At 34.6% G+C, this 19742-nt stretch overlaps 4 protein-coding genes across 5 annotated transcripts; 1 reads left to right on the top strand and 3 right to left on the bottom strand.

The window, feature by feature from the left end:
- The first annotated feature begins 1946 nt into the window (after positions 1-1946).
- Positions 1947-5569, top strand: LOC131643854 (protein PHR1-LIKE 2-like). Of its 2 annotated transcripts, none has more exons than XM_058914188.1 (6): positions 1947-2369; positions 3938-4014; positions 4098-4152; positions 4317-4395; positions 4493-4562; positions 4930-5569. In XM_058914188.1, the coding sequence occupies exons 1-6, from the start codon at positions 2174-2176 to the stop codon at positions 5332-5334; spliced, it is 882 nt and encodes a 293-aa protein (XP_058770171.1). In that variant the 5' UTR covers positions 1947-2173; the 3' UTR covers positions 5335-5569. The 2 variants fall into 2 exon arrangements, with proteins under 2 accessions (XP_058770171.1, XP_058770172.1); XM_058914189.1 differs by having other exon boundaries at positions 1948-2369; positions 4326-4395.
- A 974-nt stretch (positions 5570-6543) lies between these two features.
- LOC131643852 (disease resistance protein RPP13-like) lies at positions 6544-11319 on the bottom strand. Its single transcript, XM_058914187.1, has one exon. It carries the CDS (start codon positions 11105-11107, stop codon positions 6833-6835), a length of 4275 nt encoding a protein of 1424 aa, XP_058770170.1. The 5' UTR covers positions 11108-11319; the 3' UTR covers positions 6544-6832.
- Positions 11320-14128: 2809 nt separating this feature from the next.
- LOC131651612 (uncharacterized) lies at positions 14129-15424 on the bottom strand. The gene has a single exon (XM_058921278.1). The coding sequence runs from the start codon at positions 15422-15424 to the stop codon at positions 14129-14131; it is 1296 nt and encodes a 431-aa protein (XP_058777261.1).
- Positions 15425-15942: 518 nt separating this feature from the next.
- Positions 15943-17025, bottom strand: LOC131614451 (glutathione S-transferase T2-like). Its single transcript, XM_058886036.1, has 2 exons — positions 16734-17025; positions 15943-16649 (listed from the first exon to the last, which is right to left on the bottom strand). Exons 1-2 carry the CDS (start codon positions 17023-17025, stop codon positions 15943-15945), a joined length of 999 nt encoding a protein of 332 aa, XP_058742019.1.
- Positions 17026-19742: the final 2717 nt, after the last annotated feature.

Genomic DNA, 19742 nt, shown 5'->3' with positions numbered 1-19742 from the left:
CTTTTGTTATGCTGTTGGATGCAGAGTCATTTGAAGGCGTGGATGTCAAACTAATTCACTGATAATTTATGGCCAGAATTCCTGTTGCAAACTGGTTCGGTTTCGAGTGTCTTGAAAAGGTGATACTGCTTTTCTTTGCTTTTTTGTTTGAATGTTGCAGGTTAAGTGGATGGGTTTGGGTGGCTGCAACATGATTGTATGAATATGGTGAAAAATGGGGTTAGTGTTATGACTAATGAAGCTTGCTTAGAATTGTGAGTAGAACTGTTTGAACATTTGTGATGAAATGCTGATGCCGGTCTTTGTTTTGGTGCAGATCTGAACTGGTTTGCAGGGCTGGCAGTGCAGTTTGGTTTACTGAAATGGTTTGGAACTGTTTGCAGGTTCAAATGGTGATGTTAAGCTGCATGGTCCCTTTTTTTTGAAGCAAAGTGAGTGAGGTTTTGTAGCAGGCATGAAGAATTTCAAGAGAAGGGCACTATAGGCTTTGATTATTATTTTATTTTTTGGCATACTCTTGTGTAATCTTGTAAAGAATTTGAATGGTGTAATGATGTAATTGAATTTTGGATTTGAACTTGATGAACATGCCTTGTAGACCAAATGAATTGGACCCGGTCTTTATATGAAGGAGTATTGAACTCAGCCTTGCCAATGATACAACTTATCATTTGAATTACTTGTGCTTTTAAAAGTAACAAGCATATGAAGTGAGCCCAAGATTGTAAACGAACCAGTCAATTTCTTGTGCCATTGCACTCAAACTCTACAACAATAATCCTTTGACGAATCTTTGAACTGAATTAGACTTGAAGCATAGAAACGAATGAAACCCTGTGTCCAATCTCCAATTAGTGAACACACTCATGCAATGAGCCAAAACCTTTCTTTCTCGAGATACGCACTTGGTTACTTGAGATATGGGAAAGGACCAAACCTTAGTCCCACGCGATCTTACCGGTATCTTTTGATGAAATTGTGAGCACTTGCTGTTTTTCTTTTTAGGATCTTGCCAAGGATGCTATTATAGCTCGATAACTTTGAAATGAATAGGAGAACCTCACCCATAGAGAACCTTGGCTACCAATACTCTTGACCCCATGCTTCGGATGTTTATTCAACGAGTTAATGTATGATATGTTAGATGACCTAATGGAGATATGTACATGAGATTATGAGATGCGTAAGCCTGAGCCAGTTAGTAATTAAAGGGTAGGACAAATTTGGGGTATGACAGTTAGCTGATAGCTTATAGCTTATGACTGATGGCTAATGACGGATGACTTATAGCTTATAGCGGATGGTTGAGACTGATAGCTTATAAGCTCATTAAAGTGTTTGGTAAAATTAGCGGTTCAATTAACTTATAAATGTAAAATGACATAAAAGATATTTAATATATAATTATTTTATTTTAAATTAAAATAAATTATAAGGGTTAAAAATGGATTTTAATTGAAATAATAAGGATAAAAAAGGAAGAAAAAGTAATAAGCTATAAGACATAAGCTAAAACGCTATTTGAAATAGCGTCTGGAAAATAAGCTATAAGCTAGTAAAATAAGTTATAAGCTCGTGATGAAAAGACCGTTACCAAACGGGTCTAAATTATCATATGAGCTTATAAAACATAAGACATAAGCTATAAACTCGAAAAGTTGTCTTACCAAACAGAGCCAAATTCTAACTTTTAATATAATCAATTATGTTTTAGAAGAACCATAAACCTCATAATTACTCCAAAATTGATTCTATATCTCTAAAATTGTAATATACGAGGCGATTTGTACAAAATTTATAGAAAAATAAAAACAAAAATAAAGAGGAACAATGCTCCACACTCATAAGAACCCTAATCTAAACCCCACAAAAAAATGATTGGAGGGAAAACACAAAGGGTGCAAAAGAAAGCCATTGATTTTTCGTATTTAGTATATTTTTAATATGAAAAAAGCAAAAAGAGTGCAGAAAGTGACAAAATCACAGTAAAGCGTGACAGTGTCAGCTCCATTTGCCTTGCCAGGCTTCCCTTCCCAAAACCAAAGTCTTGTTCTTTTCACTTCACCCATTTCCCAATTTTCACTCTTTCACCAAATGTCTCATCACTAATAACAAATTTCATTTCTTCTTCTTCTTTTTCTTCTGGGGTTTCATTTCATCATAGGAAAGAAACATGTTTTCTAGGTTGCTACGTCCTCACGACCATGAAGGAAATGTTGGTGTTGTTCAGGAAGACACAAATCATCACCACAACCACCTTGCTGACCCTTGTCTTGTTCTCACTTCTGATCCAAAACCTCGTCTTCGTTGGACTACTGACCTTCACCAACGCTTTGTTGATGCTGTTACTCAACTCGGTGGACCAAGCAGTAACTCATTTCTCTCTCTAACCTCACATTGCTTTCTTGTTTCTTACTAAGTTTTTATACTCTTGTTTTTGTGTAGGCTAATCATGTTTACGAATTACTAATTTATTGATTTTTGTTTTGAGAATGTGTATGTTTGGTTCCACTTTTAGAGAACCAAAAGTGGTTCTGGAGGTATAAAATTGAGTTTGACATGTTTGGTATTCTAAAAGCAGAATTGATTTTGACTCTAGAATTGATTCACTTTTGAAAGAGGCAAAAGTGATTCTGGAGGTGATGCCATGAAAACACACATGCTTAGCTTTTGTTTAAAAGCCATGAATTATTGAAGTTAGGAAAGGAAGGGCCTTTTATGTTCTTTTTTATCTCTTGTGAAATTTGTTGCAAATTGCACTGTTTGGACTTGATTTTTTATTGATTAGAATGTGGGATGTCTGAGGTGTTAAACTTGTAATGAAGCTCTTCTGATTGTCTTCAATTTCAAGTTTGTATGTTGCTTTGCATCATTCTTGTTAAGAAATGTGGTTGAACCTAACTCAATCCTACAAAACTGGCCTCATTTATAACTACATGTTTAGGTCATATATTGTCCGATGTGAGATTCTTAACAATTCTTGTAGTCTGTCACCACGTGAATCATGTATTTATGTTATCACAATATATGCATAATGCACACTTTCCACGTACTTGGGTTACTGTGTTTTCTTTCTTAAATGTATATAATTGTACTCTAGTTTCTCTATGGTAGCTAATGAGTAATTTTGGTCCTCAATTTTTTTACTTGTTTGTACAATTTTGTGTTTTGTATTGATTTCGTACGTGTATTTCAATATTAAATTCCAAATATATGAATAAAAAAGATGCAACTTAACCTTAATAAGAAAATGGTTGCTCTATAAAATGGATAGGTGGACCAGATTTGCTTGACTTTTTAAGTAAAGGGACTTCATTGATTTGAAAAAAAATGCAACTGAACCTTTGTGATAAAATGTTCTTTGGGAAAGAAAACTGACTTTACCAAGGGTGTATATACAGTAATTGCCATTTGCTTAGCATGATACCATAGTCCAAGATTGAGGCGAGGAGAATATTTTCATTAATTAGTACATCAACCTTATTAAGTTCCTTGTGAGAGAATGGTTCTTCATTTGTATGCATTCAGAACTCTTGTAAGGATCATTGGATTTTATCTTAGGGATTCAGTAATCTTATTTTTTGTTGTAACTCCGAATTTCGATTCTCATGGTGATTCTGTGCTTTTAAAGGTGTTAAAACTTCATTATCTAGCTGTTGCTGTTTGAATGCATTAAAGACCTTAAATAAGTAGAAAAGCCAAAAATAAAATTTGGTGTCATTTATTCTTTTCTCACTTTGTAGTGGGGTTATGTTATGATTTGTGAATATTTTCTAAAAATTCTTATAAAAACTACCTATAATGATGGCATGCGACTGATGTGAGTAATACACACCTCTCTAACTTTAATTGTTGGCCATTCCTTTATCTGACAAACGCTCTTAACTGCATCTATCGGTCCTCTCAATTATTATACTATTAAAATTCTCATCTGCAGAAGCCACGCCAAAAGCAATCATGAGGACCATGAATGTCAAGGGTTTGACACTCTATCACTTAAAGAGTCATCTTCAGGTTCATTTGCGTATATCATAGTTGTAATCGAAACTTTTTGATATTTTTTGTTTTGTATTACATTATTCTTTACTATATTGCAGAAGTACAGGCTTGGTAAACAAGCTGGAAAAGATTCTGACGAGGGCTGTAAAGATGGTACATTTTTCTCTCTACATTTTGAATTATATGCCACTTATCAGAGTTTTGTAATATATAATTTTTAGTTATATATCACTATCAGCATCCTTTTCAATAGATTGGTTAAGGTTTTTTCGGTTTAAGTCTATGCTTTTACTTAACTCATTGAAATTTTATGTAAGGAATATCAGGTTCATATCTTCTAGAAAGCCCCGGTACTGAAAACTCGTCTCCTAAATTACTAGCTTCTGATGCAAATGAGTAAGGATTTCATGGTTTCTTTCGAAACAATTTATTCCTCCATTTATGCCTGTATGGTACTTGATGATCTAATTGAGAATTGCAATGTCATGTATAGGGGTCATGAAGTCAAGGAGGCTTTAAGAGCCCAGATGGAAGTGCAAAGTAAGCTACATTTACTAGTGGAGGTAAGTTTCCTATTCACGGTGCCCAGTGTATTATTCTTTTGGTTATATTAATTTTAGGCCATTTTAATTGGTGTCGGAAGTTTTAAATGAAGTAAGATTATTAATGATAGCTTTAAAGAGAGTTGAAGTAGCACCTAGTGTAGAAACGATGGTTGAATCTCGCCTTAGATTGCTTGGACATGCGTGGTGGAGACAAATGTTATGTAGTAAGGAGAATAGATCAGATGGTTTTAGTTTATGGCTTAGACGTCCTCAACTTTTATAACTAATGATGTTTAATTTACAGTTTTATCGAAGAATTTATCTTATTATGTCTTATAAAAGTGTACCTGAATGCTTACTATTAAAAAATAATGTGGTATTGCAGGCAGAGAAGCACCTGCTAATTCGCCAAGATGCAGAACGGAGATATATGGCCATGCTTGAGAGAGCTTGTAAGATGTTAGCTGACCAATTTATTGGTGATACAACAATAGACACTGACATCCAAAAATTTCAAGAACTACCAAGTATCGAGCTAGGTGGAATGCATGTTTCAGACGTACCATACATTCTCCAGCCCCAAGGGGCTAACTGTTCTACTGAAAGTTGCCTAACATCCCTTGAGAGTCTACGAGGATTGACACTAGAAGGATCTCCTGGCGGGTCAAAGAGGATGGTGGGATTGGACTCAATGGTATCACCTTTGATGTGGAGTGAAACTAACATGAGAACTCAAGGCATTCATTTAGCCCAAGTGAATCCTCAAGGAATAGCAAGGTATGGAATGTAGGTAGGACATTGTAAAGGGAAGACATTGTATTTGACTCCTAATTTGTAGGACTAATTAAGTGCTTAATTTCATGTCAGTTTCCTGTCTTGTATAAGTAGATGGGAATGGAACTGGAATAACCATGTCTAATTTTGTATATTGGAAATACTTACTAGCTTAATCTGGTAGATTGCCACATTTACTATCATTGTGTGTTTTTTATTGGTTCCTTAATGACATGCTGCAATGTTGTGTATATCTAGTAATTTTCTTGTTTTTTTTTTCTCCATAAGTTATTACTACCTCCGTCCATAAATATAAGACCCTATAAAGTAAATTGTGGGGATTAAGAAAGTTTTTTAGAGTAATAAATTTATTGATTATTTTGTATAATTTTACAAGTTTTATCCTCAAGAGAGAGAAATAATTAATGTGTAATGTAACTCTATTTATTTAAGATTGAAGAAAAATATCTAATATAATTAGAGGTATGTTTAGAAAAAAATAAATAATGCACTTTGAAAGTTGAAGAAGATCTTGTAAAAAGGACATGAAAAAAACTCAAGGTCTTGTAATTAGGGACGGAGGTAGCATTTGCTAAATGACTAAATATTTTCATAAATTTTTATTTTCTCGTTTAATTTCAGCAAATTAATTTATCTTTAAGTGATTGTTTTACCATCATATAATCTCCCTATCATATACTCTTTTTTCCAATTTACACAATTCTCAGATTTGTTCTAAATGAGAATAAATAAAACTATGTTTTAAATAGTATCACTTTGTTGGTTAATTTTTAAATCCAGTACGGAGAATTCTCTAACTCTATCAATTTATATTTAGTTTCAACATTTTCACATTTTGTATGAATAAACCTTTTCTCTTTAAAATCTCTTAACCAAAATAAATGAAAGGATCATATTCCAGGTCATCTCTTATTATTGCAGTAGTATGACTTGATTAAGCTTATTGTTTACTTTAGTTTAGAGTAATTTTATTATATAAAAATATCAGTTCTTTAACTTATATTTAATAAAAAGTTTACAACCTATATCATGATAAGCTTACAAAATAATTTCTTTTAGATTTTTCGAAATAATGTTTCCTATTTTATATTTACATAGATAATGACACAGAAAGAGACAGACAAATTATAAAATAATTAAATTTAAAACAATCAGAAAACTACTTTATTTGGAAAACCAAGATTTCTTAATACATACTATTATACAATAAATACAAAAATAGATGACAATTATTTTCTTAAAAATCCCAAATATTAGTTTTACTAATTGCTCATACACAAGTCAAACGTCCACAACACAATCAGGGAAACATAACCTTAAACTACAAACCAGAAGTTACAAGCAAAACAATTGAGTAACACTTCCTTCCCAGCCAAGAAGTTTTTTTGCATGATAGAACTACTTAAGTTACAGCTAAAATTGAAAAACAGCATACTAACATACATAACTCAGTACTCACCATTCCATACGAGTTTCCATGCAGCCATTGCATTCTACTGAAAATCAGTTTTGACCACTTTACAATTGGGTGGTAATGGGATGTTATTGATCTCAGCATTGATTTCTGATGGCATGTTTGTCAATTTCAACTCAAGCAGGGTGCTAACATGCTTTAGTCCATCAGGAAGCATTTTAAGGTTCGGACACGATCTGATTTCCAGTTGTCTGAGATAGGGAAGTGCTCCTTGCTCTATCTTCAATTCCGCTAATGGCTCCAGCACCCAAAACTTTAATATATGAAGCTGAGGAAAACTTTGAGATTCACAAACCATTGTTTGTCCCAGGTAAGAGTTTGCAAGTAAACTCAGTATCCTAAGATTCGGAAAATCTTTCAGAAGTTTCATGGGATCATCCTTTAGTTCCGAATGTGATAGGGTAAGTTCAATGAGGCTCCGAGGGAACTCAGACAGAAGAGATGAACTGCTCAAGGTTCCCAGCAAATACATGTCGGTTACTTTTTCATGGTTCTTGAAGGACTTCAAGTGTAATTTCCAAGGTTTCCCTTCTTCATCCCTTGATTTTAATCTCAGTGATTGAAGGTGTATTAGTTTCTCAATCCAATCAGCCACTGCCTCAAGTTTTTTTGTCATCACCTGTTTCTCTGATGACATTTGTTGGCATGTTAATCCCAATTTTGTGATTTTGACCAATGTGTCCAGGCCATCCTTCACTGGAGTTTCTTCATCTACAAAGAGCCCCCACAGTGTTTGGAGATCAGACAGAAAATTATCTCTGAGGTGAGGTAGAAGAAATCTGATGCAGGAAAAATGATCTTTTTGTTGTGGTGGGAATCTGCTGTGGAAAGTGTCGCTCAAGAACAAATGTCTGAGTTCCATTTCCCAAATGGAGATTGGTAGAGTATGTATATAAGTATGTTTGAGATCAAGTGTTTGTAGCTTTAACAACTTGCTTATAAATGATGGAAGTGACTCCAAGTAAGTCCATCTTAAGCCAAGGTACCTCAGCTGTGAAAGTCTTGCTATGCTTTTAGGCAATTTGGGTTTGTAAACGCGTTCAAGATCAAGAACCCGCAGGAGTAAGAAGCAATCACTTGAAATAGATACCTTCATGAAGTAGCCTATTTCTCTACCGGGTTTACTCCCCTCTCGTGTATCAAAGGACAGAAAGGATATAACATCCTTGTAGTAGTTTCTCAGGGAAGCTGGATCAATTCTAGTACTGCTAGTGTCACCATGAATATGATTTAACCAGATATGATGGGTTTTAGGATCATCTGTCACCCATCGTATGATAGAGTTTTTCGGATCTGCATTGGAATCCCCGGCAGTGTGGGCTTTGTGAAATATGTATTCATTAGCTTTTGTCCACCAGAGTTCTCGCAAGCCATAGGGGAGACGACATGTTTTGACCTTGCCATTGGGCTTTCTCTCAGCAATTTGAACCAGGTTCTGATCTATCAGCTTCGTCAAATACCATTCTGCTACTTGCTCTCGGAGATCTTCGTGTTCCTCAAGATGCACCCGTTCCTCTGCAATCAACAAAGCAACCAGTCTTCTAACAGGAATCCCAAATTCAGCAGGAAATAGTCCAAAGTAAAATAGGCATCCAGTTAGATACAGAGCTAAGTGGTTGTTGATTGTATTAACCGTTTCAGACCAACTCCGTATTTGAACTTTATTGAGCTCGGTTGACCACTCCTCGTGTATGTCACTTTCTTTATCTGAAAGAAAACGACTCATTTCGATTATTTGGGATGGTAGGCCTCCACACTTGATCACAATTTCTCTTTCAACATTGGTTAGTTCCCGGGTAGTGCCCAGCTTCAAATGTTTTTTGAACAGAACCCTACTACTTTCATCATCTAATAAATGTAGGGGGTAAACAAAGTTATTAGTACCAACAGCCTGTTGGGCTGCATTAGCATTGCGAGCAGTAAGAAGAAGTCTGCTGCCTGTTGACATATCGGGTATCTCCTTTTCCAATGTATCTAACAAGTACACTTGTGAAGTTTCTTCTATGCCATCAACAACTAGGAGATACCTTTTCTGTGCTAAGTTTTTTAGCACGGTGGGAACATTCGACGAGTCTCCCTGTATTTGCTTGGCGGCCTCCTTGTTAATTTCTTCAAAAAGTTCTTCCTGATTTGATTTTGAAGTTAGTGACACCCATACGCGACACTCAAAATGGCTTACAACAGCGCTGTCTTGAAATATCATCTTGGCTAGTTCTGTCTTGCCCGCGCCTCCGATTCCAACAATCCAGGTAATGCAGCGACGTTTCTCATCCGACAGTAACTGATCCATCATAACTTGCGCGTCATCATCAAATCCAACAACATCGGATTCTATATTAACGAGAGACAGTTGCTTGGTTCCACGTAGTATATGAACCGTGGATGATGAGGACTCAATTGTCTTTCCTGAACCATATACCCTTCTTCGTCTGGAGGCATCTTCAATTTTGTTTTTGATAGCATTGATCTTGTTACCAATATCCTGTCGGGTCCAGTACTTGAAAATGTAAATGAGAATTGACCTATGGTTTAATTTGTCATCATAGTCGGAAATGACAGTTGCAATTTCACTGTCTATAATTTTCATTTGGTCCACCCAGATTCTAGATGTTCCATCTAGTTCTTTCATGTCTCGTACATCTTGAAGAAGCGCATTCATTAATTCCTTTTCTCCTCTGATTGATTGGACTTCTTGTTTGAGTCCTGTCACAGGCTTATACAAGGAAGAGGAGGAGGCAGCACCAGAATTGTCGTCGTGGCACGAACGTTCACGCTCTTGTTGAATAAGAATATTTGCAATGCAATAATTGGTCTTCCTGTCTGAGATATTTAAAATCTCTTTCAACAAGCAGTTGATTCCCTTGGCAAACTTAGTTCTACTGCTCCAACAATCCGTAGCAGCATCAAGAAAGGACCTGCCATTTTGAGCCACTAGTTTAAGTTGACCAAACCATACTTTCTGTCTTTCATTCATGCTTTCTGCCCTATCAGCAGTGTCACTAAGAAACGCGTGCATAAGATCTAAATCTCTTTGCACGCACTTCAAATTATTGTCCTTTGACTTCCACAGCCGCACAATCCAGAAAATAACTTCACAAAGTGGAACAATCAACTGGAATAGGAGTGCTACCTGGAACGGGATAAAATATAACATGATGAAAGTCACAAAAAGAATTGAAATGTCTAAGAATGTGCTCGAGGTCAGCAGCTTTGATATTATGCCTCTTTTTGATTTCAGTTTACCCGCTCTGATTGGTCCTGCGCCTCTTTTTGGATTCAGTTTACTTGCTGTGATTGGTTCTCGTCTTACAATAATTACAAAAGCTTTAGTGATTACTGCAATTAAGAAGACCACTGCAATATAAGTAGCTTTATCATTAGCAAAGCTCAGAAGAAGCAAATCAGCAATATAACTAATAGAGAAAGGGAGGAGTTCTGATATTATCAAATCCTCCACTGACAAGTCTTGAACGGGTACTGTTGTTGGTTTTTGTGTTGTTTCATCCATGTCCACAATTCCGTAAATCAAACTTCTGGCAAGGGCATCTCCAATTTCAGTACTAACACACTTCATCTGCTTCTTAAACTTCCACGAGTGATATGGGAGCTTCCTCTGGAAACTGCTTCTTGCAATGAAATTTTCAGCAACTTTTACCGTGCAACTACAAACGTCATTCACCTCTTCCAGCCACACAGTTTCTCTTTCATTTGATGACTTCAAATTGGAAACAATGTTTTCTAGGACTTTGAGGCCATCTTTCGCCCCTTCCACCAGCTCGATCACCTTATTACTGGCTATTAAATTTTGACTCAGAATGTGATCAAGCTTCTCCATAGCCATATATACTACTACAGGGATGCTGGAGGAATTGGACCTGGAAGATGGCGGATTTTCAACGGAGAGCACGAGGACATTTTTGTTTAAGTTCAATCCAATATAAGAGATCTCTCTCATTTTCTTGCGGATCTTTTCCAGGTCTTTCCCAACAGTGTGTTTGTCAAACCAGTGAAAAACACCCCTCCTCCTCCTCTTTACTGATTTTATCAGAAACGTTTCAATCACGTTCTTTGCATCAAGAGCAACGTCCTGCAATTTCTCTGCAAAGTCTTTTAGCTCCTGTGTCTGTTCGCCGTTCCCTTTCTTTTCAACTTGTTCTAACAATCCCCGCATGGACCGCAGCTCTTTCTCAATCCATTCTACGTGCCTCGCTGCATTCCCCAACACCGCATACTCTTCAAGCAGAAATTTTGATACCACAGATACCACAACATCTACTGCAAGGTCAGCTGCCATGTTAAGTAATACTTTTGCCTTGTTTTTCCAAATGAGTAAGGGATGTATTCTAGCTTTGCTTTCAAATCATATTTTTGGAATGAAAGTAAGCAAATTTGTTTTGCTTAGACTTGGAAGAGGATGAGAAGGAAATATTTTGGAATCTGCATGAGTTAAGAAGAAGAGGAGGGAGTTAGTTGTGTGCGCTGCATATTTTTTACTAATGAGATACTCGTGCTTTCAGGGTAAATATATTTGATATGATATAAAATATATTTAAATATAAATGAATTTTGGACATTTTGGAATAAGAAAATATAAGTACTTGTTGATTAAAAATAAAATATGTATTGTGTTAGATAGTAAATCGTTAAATAGAAAATTAGTTGTCGACACGACTATGGAGTATTATCTAATTTGATACTGGATAAGATATAATTTTAGATACTTATGTAAAATTGAAATAAGAATTTTAATTGTAAAATGAACAAAGATCATATAAACTCAATTATTGTCGATTTAATGGAAAGGTATTGCGCTAAAATAATTTGTTAATTTTATAACTATCAACTATTTTTTAATAACTATAAAATAATTGTGTTTTTCTGTTAAAACTAAATTTTGAGTTTTGGAAATTCAACATTTTTTTTGTTTTCTATTCATTCTATTAGAAAATGGTTCAATTTTATTTATTTATGTTTTAAAAAAATAATATGAAAAAATAGAAAGTATGTAAAAAAGAAAGGGTTTTAATAGATATCCACTCATAATTTAAAATAGTGTTACACTGTCATCTAATAAAAAATCATCAATTTGCTATGTTATTAAAAAAATTTAAACATAAAAGAGTAATTTAATTAGATACATAATTGTGATTGGTTAAGAGTGTAAAATTATTTTATATGGTCATTGTATCACCCCTTTAAATCTCTTATAAAATTTAATCGAGACATGTTAGTCCCTCTACTAATTTTTTTAAATAGATTTTTTTCTTACTTTTAAAATGTGTTTGGACTGCCAATGAAGACCCATTTTAGTCCCTCACAAAAAAGGGAGAGTCCAAATTAGTCCTTGAGAAAAACATTCTCTATTTAATCCCTTACAAAATTTAATTAAGCAATGTTAGTCCCTATTTTAATTTTTTTTTTAAAATCGATTTTTTCATATTTTTAAACTGTGATTGGACTCTTATTTTATGACTGTTGATTTGAAAATATTTAAGGGATTGTAGATAAATCATTGTGATACCACGATATTTTTTTGTTGGGTTTATTATTAGGCTTATGAGTGACTGACTATGGTTTTTCTTGTTATGTTTTCTTGTGTATTAGGTGTTGTTATTGTTTCAGTTGTTAATGATCTTTTAGGAAGATTTAGTTCTGCTACTGGAGTGATTTATGATAATTTCTTACTTTTGTAAATAATACTTGTGGCGAAAATAATACCCATGGTATGTTGGAAGAAAATTGGTTTATACTATTTCCCTTAGGTTGTGATGATAACAAAGTATTTAATGAACAATTAGTTATACTAACATATGTTCAAGTGTGCAGGATAATTAATCAAAAAATTTACTGGGCTATGACTCAAATATGAACATATGAGAGAAGCTTGAGACTCAGATTATGAAAGATCAGAATCTGACGATTCAAATTCAATGATAAGATTATGATGTCTCACTACTATGTAACACAACTTCCGGTAGAAACTCAGATTCTGAAGACCATATGCAAAGGAACTCAATCTTTTACCCATACTCAATTTTCGAAAGAGGTCTATCTTGTCAAGTCCAGACAAGGTTTTAAAATAGAAAAGAATCGTTTGAAAAAAATATTAAAAGAGAGACTAAGATGACTCAGTTAAATTTTGTAAGAGATTACATAAGGAAATTTTTTCTCAGGGACTAAATTGGACTCTCCCTTTTTTGTGAGGGACTAAAATGAGTCTTCACTGACAGTCTAGTCACAGTTCAAAAGTAAAAAAAAAAACGGTTTAAAAATATATTAGTAAAGGGACTAACATGTCTCGGTTAAATTTTGCAAGGAATTTAATATAAATTTTTTTCTCAAGGACTAATATCACCTCTGCAATTTTTATGAAAGACTAAAATGAGTCTTCACTCTTTATTAAAGAAGAAAAAACACAAGCTAAAGATTACAAATTCAAAAACTAGTTTAAATAACTTTTGGGAAAAAACCCCAAAAACAGTAAAAGAGAAAAGTTAAAAACTAAAAACATTTGTTGAACAAAGTTTTTATTTATTCATATAAATTGAAAAATTAAAAACTAAAACTTAAAGATTCTTTTTATGGTCTTATCAAATAAGCTTTTAAGGCATTTGTCAATATCTGTTATTAATTATTGATATAGTTGGAGACAGTCCATAAATCAAATGGACATAATTTGTTTCGTGTACTATCAATTCTTGTTGTGTGTCATTGTTTTGAACTTTTGAGTAATGGCATGAAGACACGACAATAATTGACATGATATGGAAAGAAAAAGGACAGATATTTGTGGGTGGTGACTGTAGTGTTATAGTAACACAGTCAAAATCTAGAAATCAAATGTACCATGGTTATGTTGGTGAATGGTGACTGTTTGGCATTTTTCAAAATTACATACTGCAGCAGCACCATTTTTCCTTTCTTCATCTTTCCGACTAATAAGACAGTCTACAAATCAAGTGGTCCTAGTTTTCCTTAGAGCATCTCCAATGGTGCAACCCATTATTTGGTTCTTTGTGGAACCCATTAGTCCACATCATCTTGAAGCATCTCATTCCAATTTTCACTCCAATGGTATAATTTTAAAGAACTCATATTGGGTCCCACAATTTTACTTTGTATATTAATATTTTATTCATACTAAATTTTATTTGATTTAAAATAATAATATAAATTTTAATTAATATAAAATAAATAAAATTAAACATAAAATTTAAAATTATAATTATAATTAATCTCAAATGCATTAAATATAATTAAAAACAATAAAAATAAATTACATAACAGAATTACTCAAATTTAATTTTCATCGTCCTCATGTCCAAAACGTTCCCAAATATGCTCGATTAGATCTCCTTGAAGTTGGCGATGAACTTTTTTTTTCACGAAGATTTGCTCTTCTTTGTAGTCTTGTTGCAAGATTCGGATGAGGACCGTTAAATGTTTCAGTCGTTGAGTTGTTGTCACCTACATTATCATAAGAGTAATCAAAATCACCTTCATATGTATGTCGTTCGTCTTCGACAATCATGTTGTGCAATATGATGCAAGCATATATGGTATGCTTGAGGGTTTCCATGTGCCAAGCACGCGCTGGACCACGTATTATTGCAAAACGAGATTGAAGCACTCCAAATGCCCGTTCCACATCCTTTCTAGCTGATTCTTGGTGTTGTGCAAATAGTTTTCTCTTTTCTCCTTGCGGCATCGAAATGGTTTTGACAAATGTAGCCCACTCAGGATATATACCATCCGCTAAATAATACCCCATATTATATGAAGATCCATTGATTGTGTATTGCACACTAGCAGCGCGTCCTTCCAAAATATCATTAAACACATTGGATTGGTTTAACACATTAATGTCATTGTTCGAACCTGCAATACCAAAAAATGCATGCCAAATCCACAGGTCTTGCGATGCCACTGCTTCAAGCATGATCGTGGGTTTACTATGATCACCTCGACAAAACTGTCCTTTCCATGCAACTGGACAATTCTTCCATTCCCAATGCATACAATCAATGGAACCTAGCATGCCTGGAAATCCACGCGACTCCCCCATTTGTAAAAGATGTTCAACATCATTGTTATTAGGCCTTCGCAAATACTCGGCCCCAAATACCTCATTCACGCCCCTTACGAATCTCTCTAAGCACTCAATTGCAGTGCTTTCACCAATTCGAACATATTCGTCTACAATGTCAGCAGAAGATCCATATGCTAACATACGAATAGCAGAAGTGCACTTCTGCAATGGTGAAAGGCCCATTTTACCAATTGCATCGACCCTCATTTGAAAATATTCATCATAATTTCCAAGGGTTTCTACAATTCGAAGAAATAAATGCCTATGCATTCTAAACCTTCTACGAAATTGGGCATCTGTGTATACTGGATTTTCTGAGAAGTAGTCATTGACTAATCGTATATGCCCTTCTTCGCGATTCCGATTTATCACTGATCTTCTTTTTTTCCTTGATGAACTTCCAGATTGACGTTCCTTCTCGAGCATTGACAACAATAGTTCTTCATCTGTGTTGTCCATAAGTTCTTCTTCAATCACCTCCCAAAAAAGTTTGTTGAGGTTGCTTGAATTGTTTGAATCCATTGAAGTGAGGGAATGGTGATAGAAAAATGATAAAAGAATAAGAGAAGGATGATAGGAAAATGATAGAAGAATGAGAGAGGGTGATAGAAAAGTGAGAAAAGAATGAAGGTATATATAAGGCTAGTTTGAATAATATTTAATTTGAATAACGGCTAGTTTGAATAATATTTAGTTTGATTAACGACTAGTTTGAATAACGGCTACTTTGAATAATATTTAGTTTGAATAACGGCTAGTTTGAATAACGGCTAGTTTGAATAACGGCTACTTTGAATAATATTTAGTTTGAATAACGGCTAGTTTGAATAATATTTAATTTGAATAACGACTAGTTTGAATAATATTTAATTTGAATAATGACTAGTTTGAATAATATTTAATTTAAATAACGACTATTTTGAATAATATTTGAAATATAATAAATACTAGAATGTTGCATCTTATTACAATAAGTTGTTGATACATAACAAGTACTACATAATATTTAAATATAATAAATACTAGAACACTGCATATTATTACCATCCATATTTTTCTTTTAGGTTATTACAACGTTTTTCATGAAATTCACGCTGAGTATCATTCATCTTAGAAGTGTCTGACATTATGAATTGCATTGCTTCAAACTCCATCTTTTCCTTGACTAATTTGTTTTCTTCCTCCTTAAGTCGTGCTAGATTTTCCATTAAATCCATTCTTTTATTCATTGTATCAGAAATAACACTGGAAGGAGGTTCAGTTGCATTTGTATTTTCCTTTGCCTTACCTTTTCGTTTTGCCGCCTTTTGTCCCATTGGACGCTCCATTGGAGATGATGAGTTAAACTCATAACTTGAAGGTGTCTCTGAGTTTGGCGATGCCGTGTATGCACCACTAGTAGAATTCTTTATTCTCTTTGAAGAATTTTCGGTGCATGCTCCCATCCATTTAGGTTCATCTTTTAAAAGCCTCCATGCATACTCAAGATTGAATGGTGCACCTTCATCTTGTTCAAAAAAAGCATGTGCATTGACTAAGATATCTTTCTCCGATGCCCCACTTTTTTTTCCATGAACAGATTGTTTGTAACACCCAACAAATTTTTGAACAAGGCCATTTATTCGATGCCATCGAGATTTTAATTGGCCTTGTAGCTTTTCTCGTGACTGCCCACGATATTGGTTATAATTATCGGTGATTCTTAACCAAAAGCTATCGACTTTTTGATCAACTCCCACAATTGGATCCTTTGAAACATTGAGCCATGATTGCATAAGAAGTGTATCTTCTTCCCTTGTGAATACCTCTCGAGGTTTTTTTTTAACTGGACGCCTTTGTTCTTTATCAATTGAAATATTTTCAACACCAACTTGAGTTGAAAATTGTGGAACTTGACGTTCGGACATAAACTCATTTGGTGTTTCGGGTTCATGATGAGAAAAATTTATCCCATGAGTATTTATAGGTGGTCTAAAATACATATTTGGGTTGTTTGGTGGCGAAAAAAATACGGTAGAGTTTGTTGGTGGTGGGGGAAATTGAGAATTTTGAGGATTAGAATTTTGCTGATTTTGTATGAGATGGAACATAGATTGTTGAAAATTATATTGATTAGGGTCCATTTGACCTTAACAATAATAATTTGAACAAATAAGATGAAAAATTTGGTAAAATATATGATCAATTGAAGACTAATAGGATGATAAAATTGTGTGAGAGAAACAAATTTATGAGATACAAATTTGAAAAATATTAACTTCTATTTATAACCAAACAAAATTTGAAAAAAAAAAAGAAAAAAAAAGGAAGAGCCGTTGAACAACGGTTATATTTTTATTAATATTTTAATAGAAACAACCGTTGCATTGCAATTGAACCCTTGCATATGTGGCGGACTACATGAATTGAAATGAATTTGACAGCTGGCGGAAGCAACCAAACATCACATGCGTTGGAGAAGCTCTAAGAGCTACAATGTTCGTCCAACTTAAATCAATTTTGTGGAAGTCACATAATGGTTTCCAGTTCAGTTCCTTGTTTTCCATCTGAATTCTTACCTACACTTCCCTTGACTACATGTTAAGGAAGACAAGATGAAAGAGCTTCTCATTTTATTGGAGATTTATGCATGTCACCCCAAACATATGAAAAGATTAAATTGTCAATAAATTTTTCATTACTACAAATTTACTAATTTATGGAAAGAACCGAATTTTTGAAATTCTCTGACGATATCGGAAATTTCGAAGGCATATCAGAAATTTGGCAAAAACAAGTAAGATTTACGGTATATTTTATGAAATTTCCCGTATATTTTACCGGAAATTTCAAAATATCCAGTATTTGCTACCGGTATTTTTGTACCAGAAAATTTGAACTTTCCAGTGACTATTATCATATTAGAAATTTCAAAATTTCCGATATTTCAATTTTAAAAGAAAAAAAAGCCATTTTGCTTATAGTTTTAAATTTTGTAGTGAGGACCTGAGACTGAGACAGTTCTATTGCGGAACAGACATATGTTGAGGTTCTAATGAGGAAGACGCATTTTGTTGAGATATGTTATCCAATAACCCTAAGACCCCTATTTATATAAATGGCGATGCATTCTAGACTACACATATGTGTCGGTGCAATCCGGATCCTCTAAAAGTGTCGACAAAATCTCAAGCGTTGTAAAAACCTAATATTGAAACATACAGGAAATTTCAGTTATAATGAAATTTCCGGTAATGTCCGTAAATTTGAAATTTCTAGTATATCGGAAATTCCAAATACACTACCAAAAATTTTCTCGTACCAAAAATATGGTAGGGTGTACCAGAAATTTCGTCAGAAAATTCTTTGTATCTCATCAAGGGTAAAATTGAAATAAAAAATGGGGAGTGACATGTATAATTTATGAGGGTGACATGTATAAATATCATTTTATTGTAACAAAATAAATAGGAGGAATTAACATGCCACCCCCCAAATTAAACATGACACCATCAATATTTCTATTTCTATTTCTAAATTTTAAATTTCCGATATTTATATTTTTTTTTAAAGAAGCTATTTCCTTATATTTTTAAATTTTGCAGTGAGGACCAGAGACAGAGACGGTTCTATAGCGGGACGAACCACCATAGAGCATTTGGAGTTGCTCGAGCTGTTGATGAGATGCAAGTCTCTGAGCTACGTGTTGGATGCGTTTCTCCGACTGATTCTAACCGGAATCAGAGGACTAAGCAGCAGGCGGTAGCAAGGTTCTGCGCACCTCGCCGCCGGACTGGCAGAGCATCCACTGCAGTGGAGGAGCCGGTGGTTCAGGTGCAGACAGTTCAGGAGTCGGTGGCTGAGAGTTGGTGGCTGAGAGTCAGTGGCTGAGGAGTAGGTGGTTGTTGAGGCGGTGGTTCAGGAGTAGGTAGTTGTTGAGCCGGTGGTTCATGAGACGGTGGTTCAAAATCAGGTGGTTCAGGAGCTGGTGGTTGAGGATCAGAAAGGCCAGGAGCGGGTGGTTCAGGATACAGATACCACCACATGTGCATCTACCGAGCCATCAGTACACACTGGTGGAGGTTTTCTCGGAGGACCTTTTGACAGGTCCATGGTGATTGGATACGCTGACCAGGTTGCTTATAGGATATGGCAGGGCGACATATGTAATATTGATCTTGTTTAAGTGCTTAATTTTTATGTTTATTACGCAATTTAATGTATACTAACTTGTTTTAATTGTATTATTTTTATATGGTTCTATTATTTGTATATTTTGGACACAGATCTTTTTTATTGCATCATCTTTTTGCTAGTACATGTATCAATTAGCTAAATAAAATAAAGGCAAAATACTCTTTTTCGTCCCTTAACTTTAGCTCGGGGTCCATTTTGGTCCCTTAATTTTTAAAACGTTCAAATAGATCCCTTATCTATTAAAAAGGTAGCACGTTAGTCCTTTCCGTCAATTTGATGGAAATGGACGTTAGACTGTGCATGTGTGGCGTCTGACGTTGCTATGTTTTGCACGCATAGTTAACAAACATCATATGACAAACAACAAACATAAATAGTACTCTGAAACATGAAAACCTAGGCACTAACGGATGACTCTGGATGTTTAAGACACTTCATTATATCGTCCACGGATCTTCGAATTTGCGCGTCAAACTCGATCAGATCTTTAGTTATCCTATAGCGAAATGATTTCCACATGGTCTTCACATCTTCATCATTCTTCAACTCGAATATATTTTATTTCACCCTTCAATTTGTAACAATTCATTCCACCCGAAACTCGATCTTTGTCACCCTTCTGTTATCGGAATCAGACAACAAATTATTCAACGTTTCTTTCAAG

The sequence above is a fragment of the Vicia villosa genome, linkage group LG1, assembly GCF_029867415.1.
Source record: "Vicia villosa cultivar HV-30 ecotype Madison, WI linkage group LG1, Vvil1.0, whole genome shotgun sequence".
Taxonomy (NCBI): domain Eukaryota; kingdom Viridiplantae; phylum Streptophyta; class Magnoliopsida; order Fabales; family Fabaceae; genus Vicia; species Vicia villosa.
This window is presented reverse-complemented; position numbering and strand designations above follow the sequence as displayed.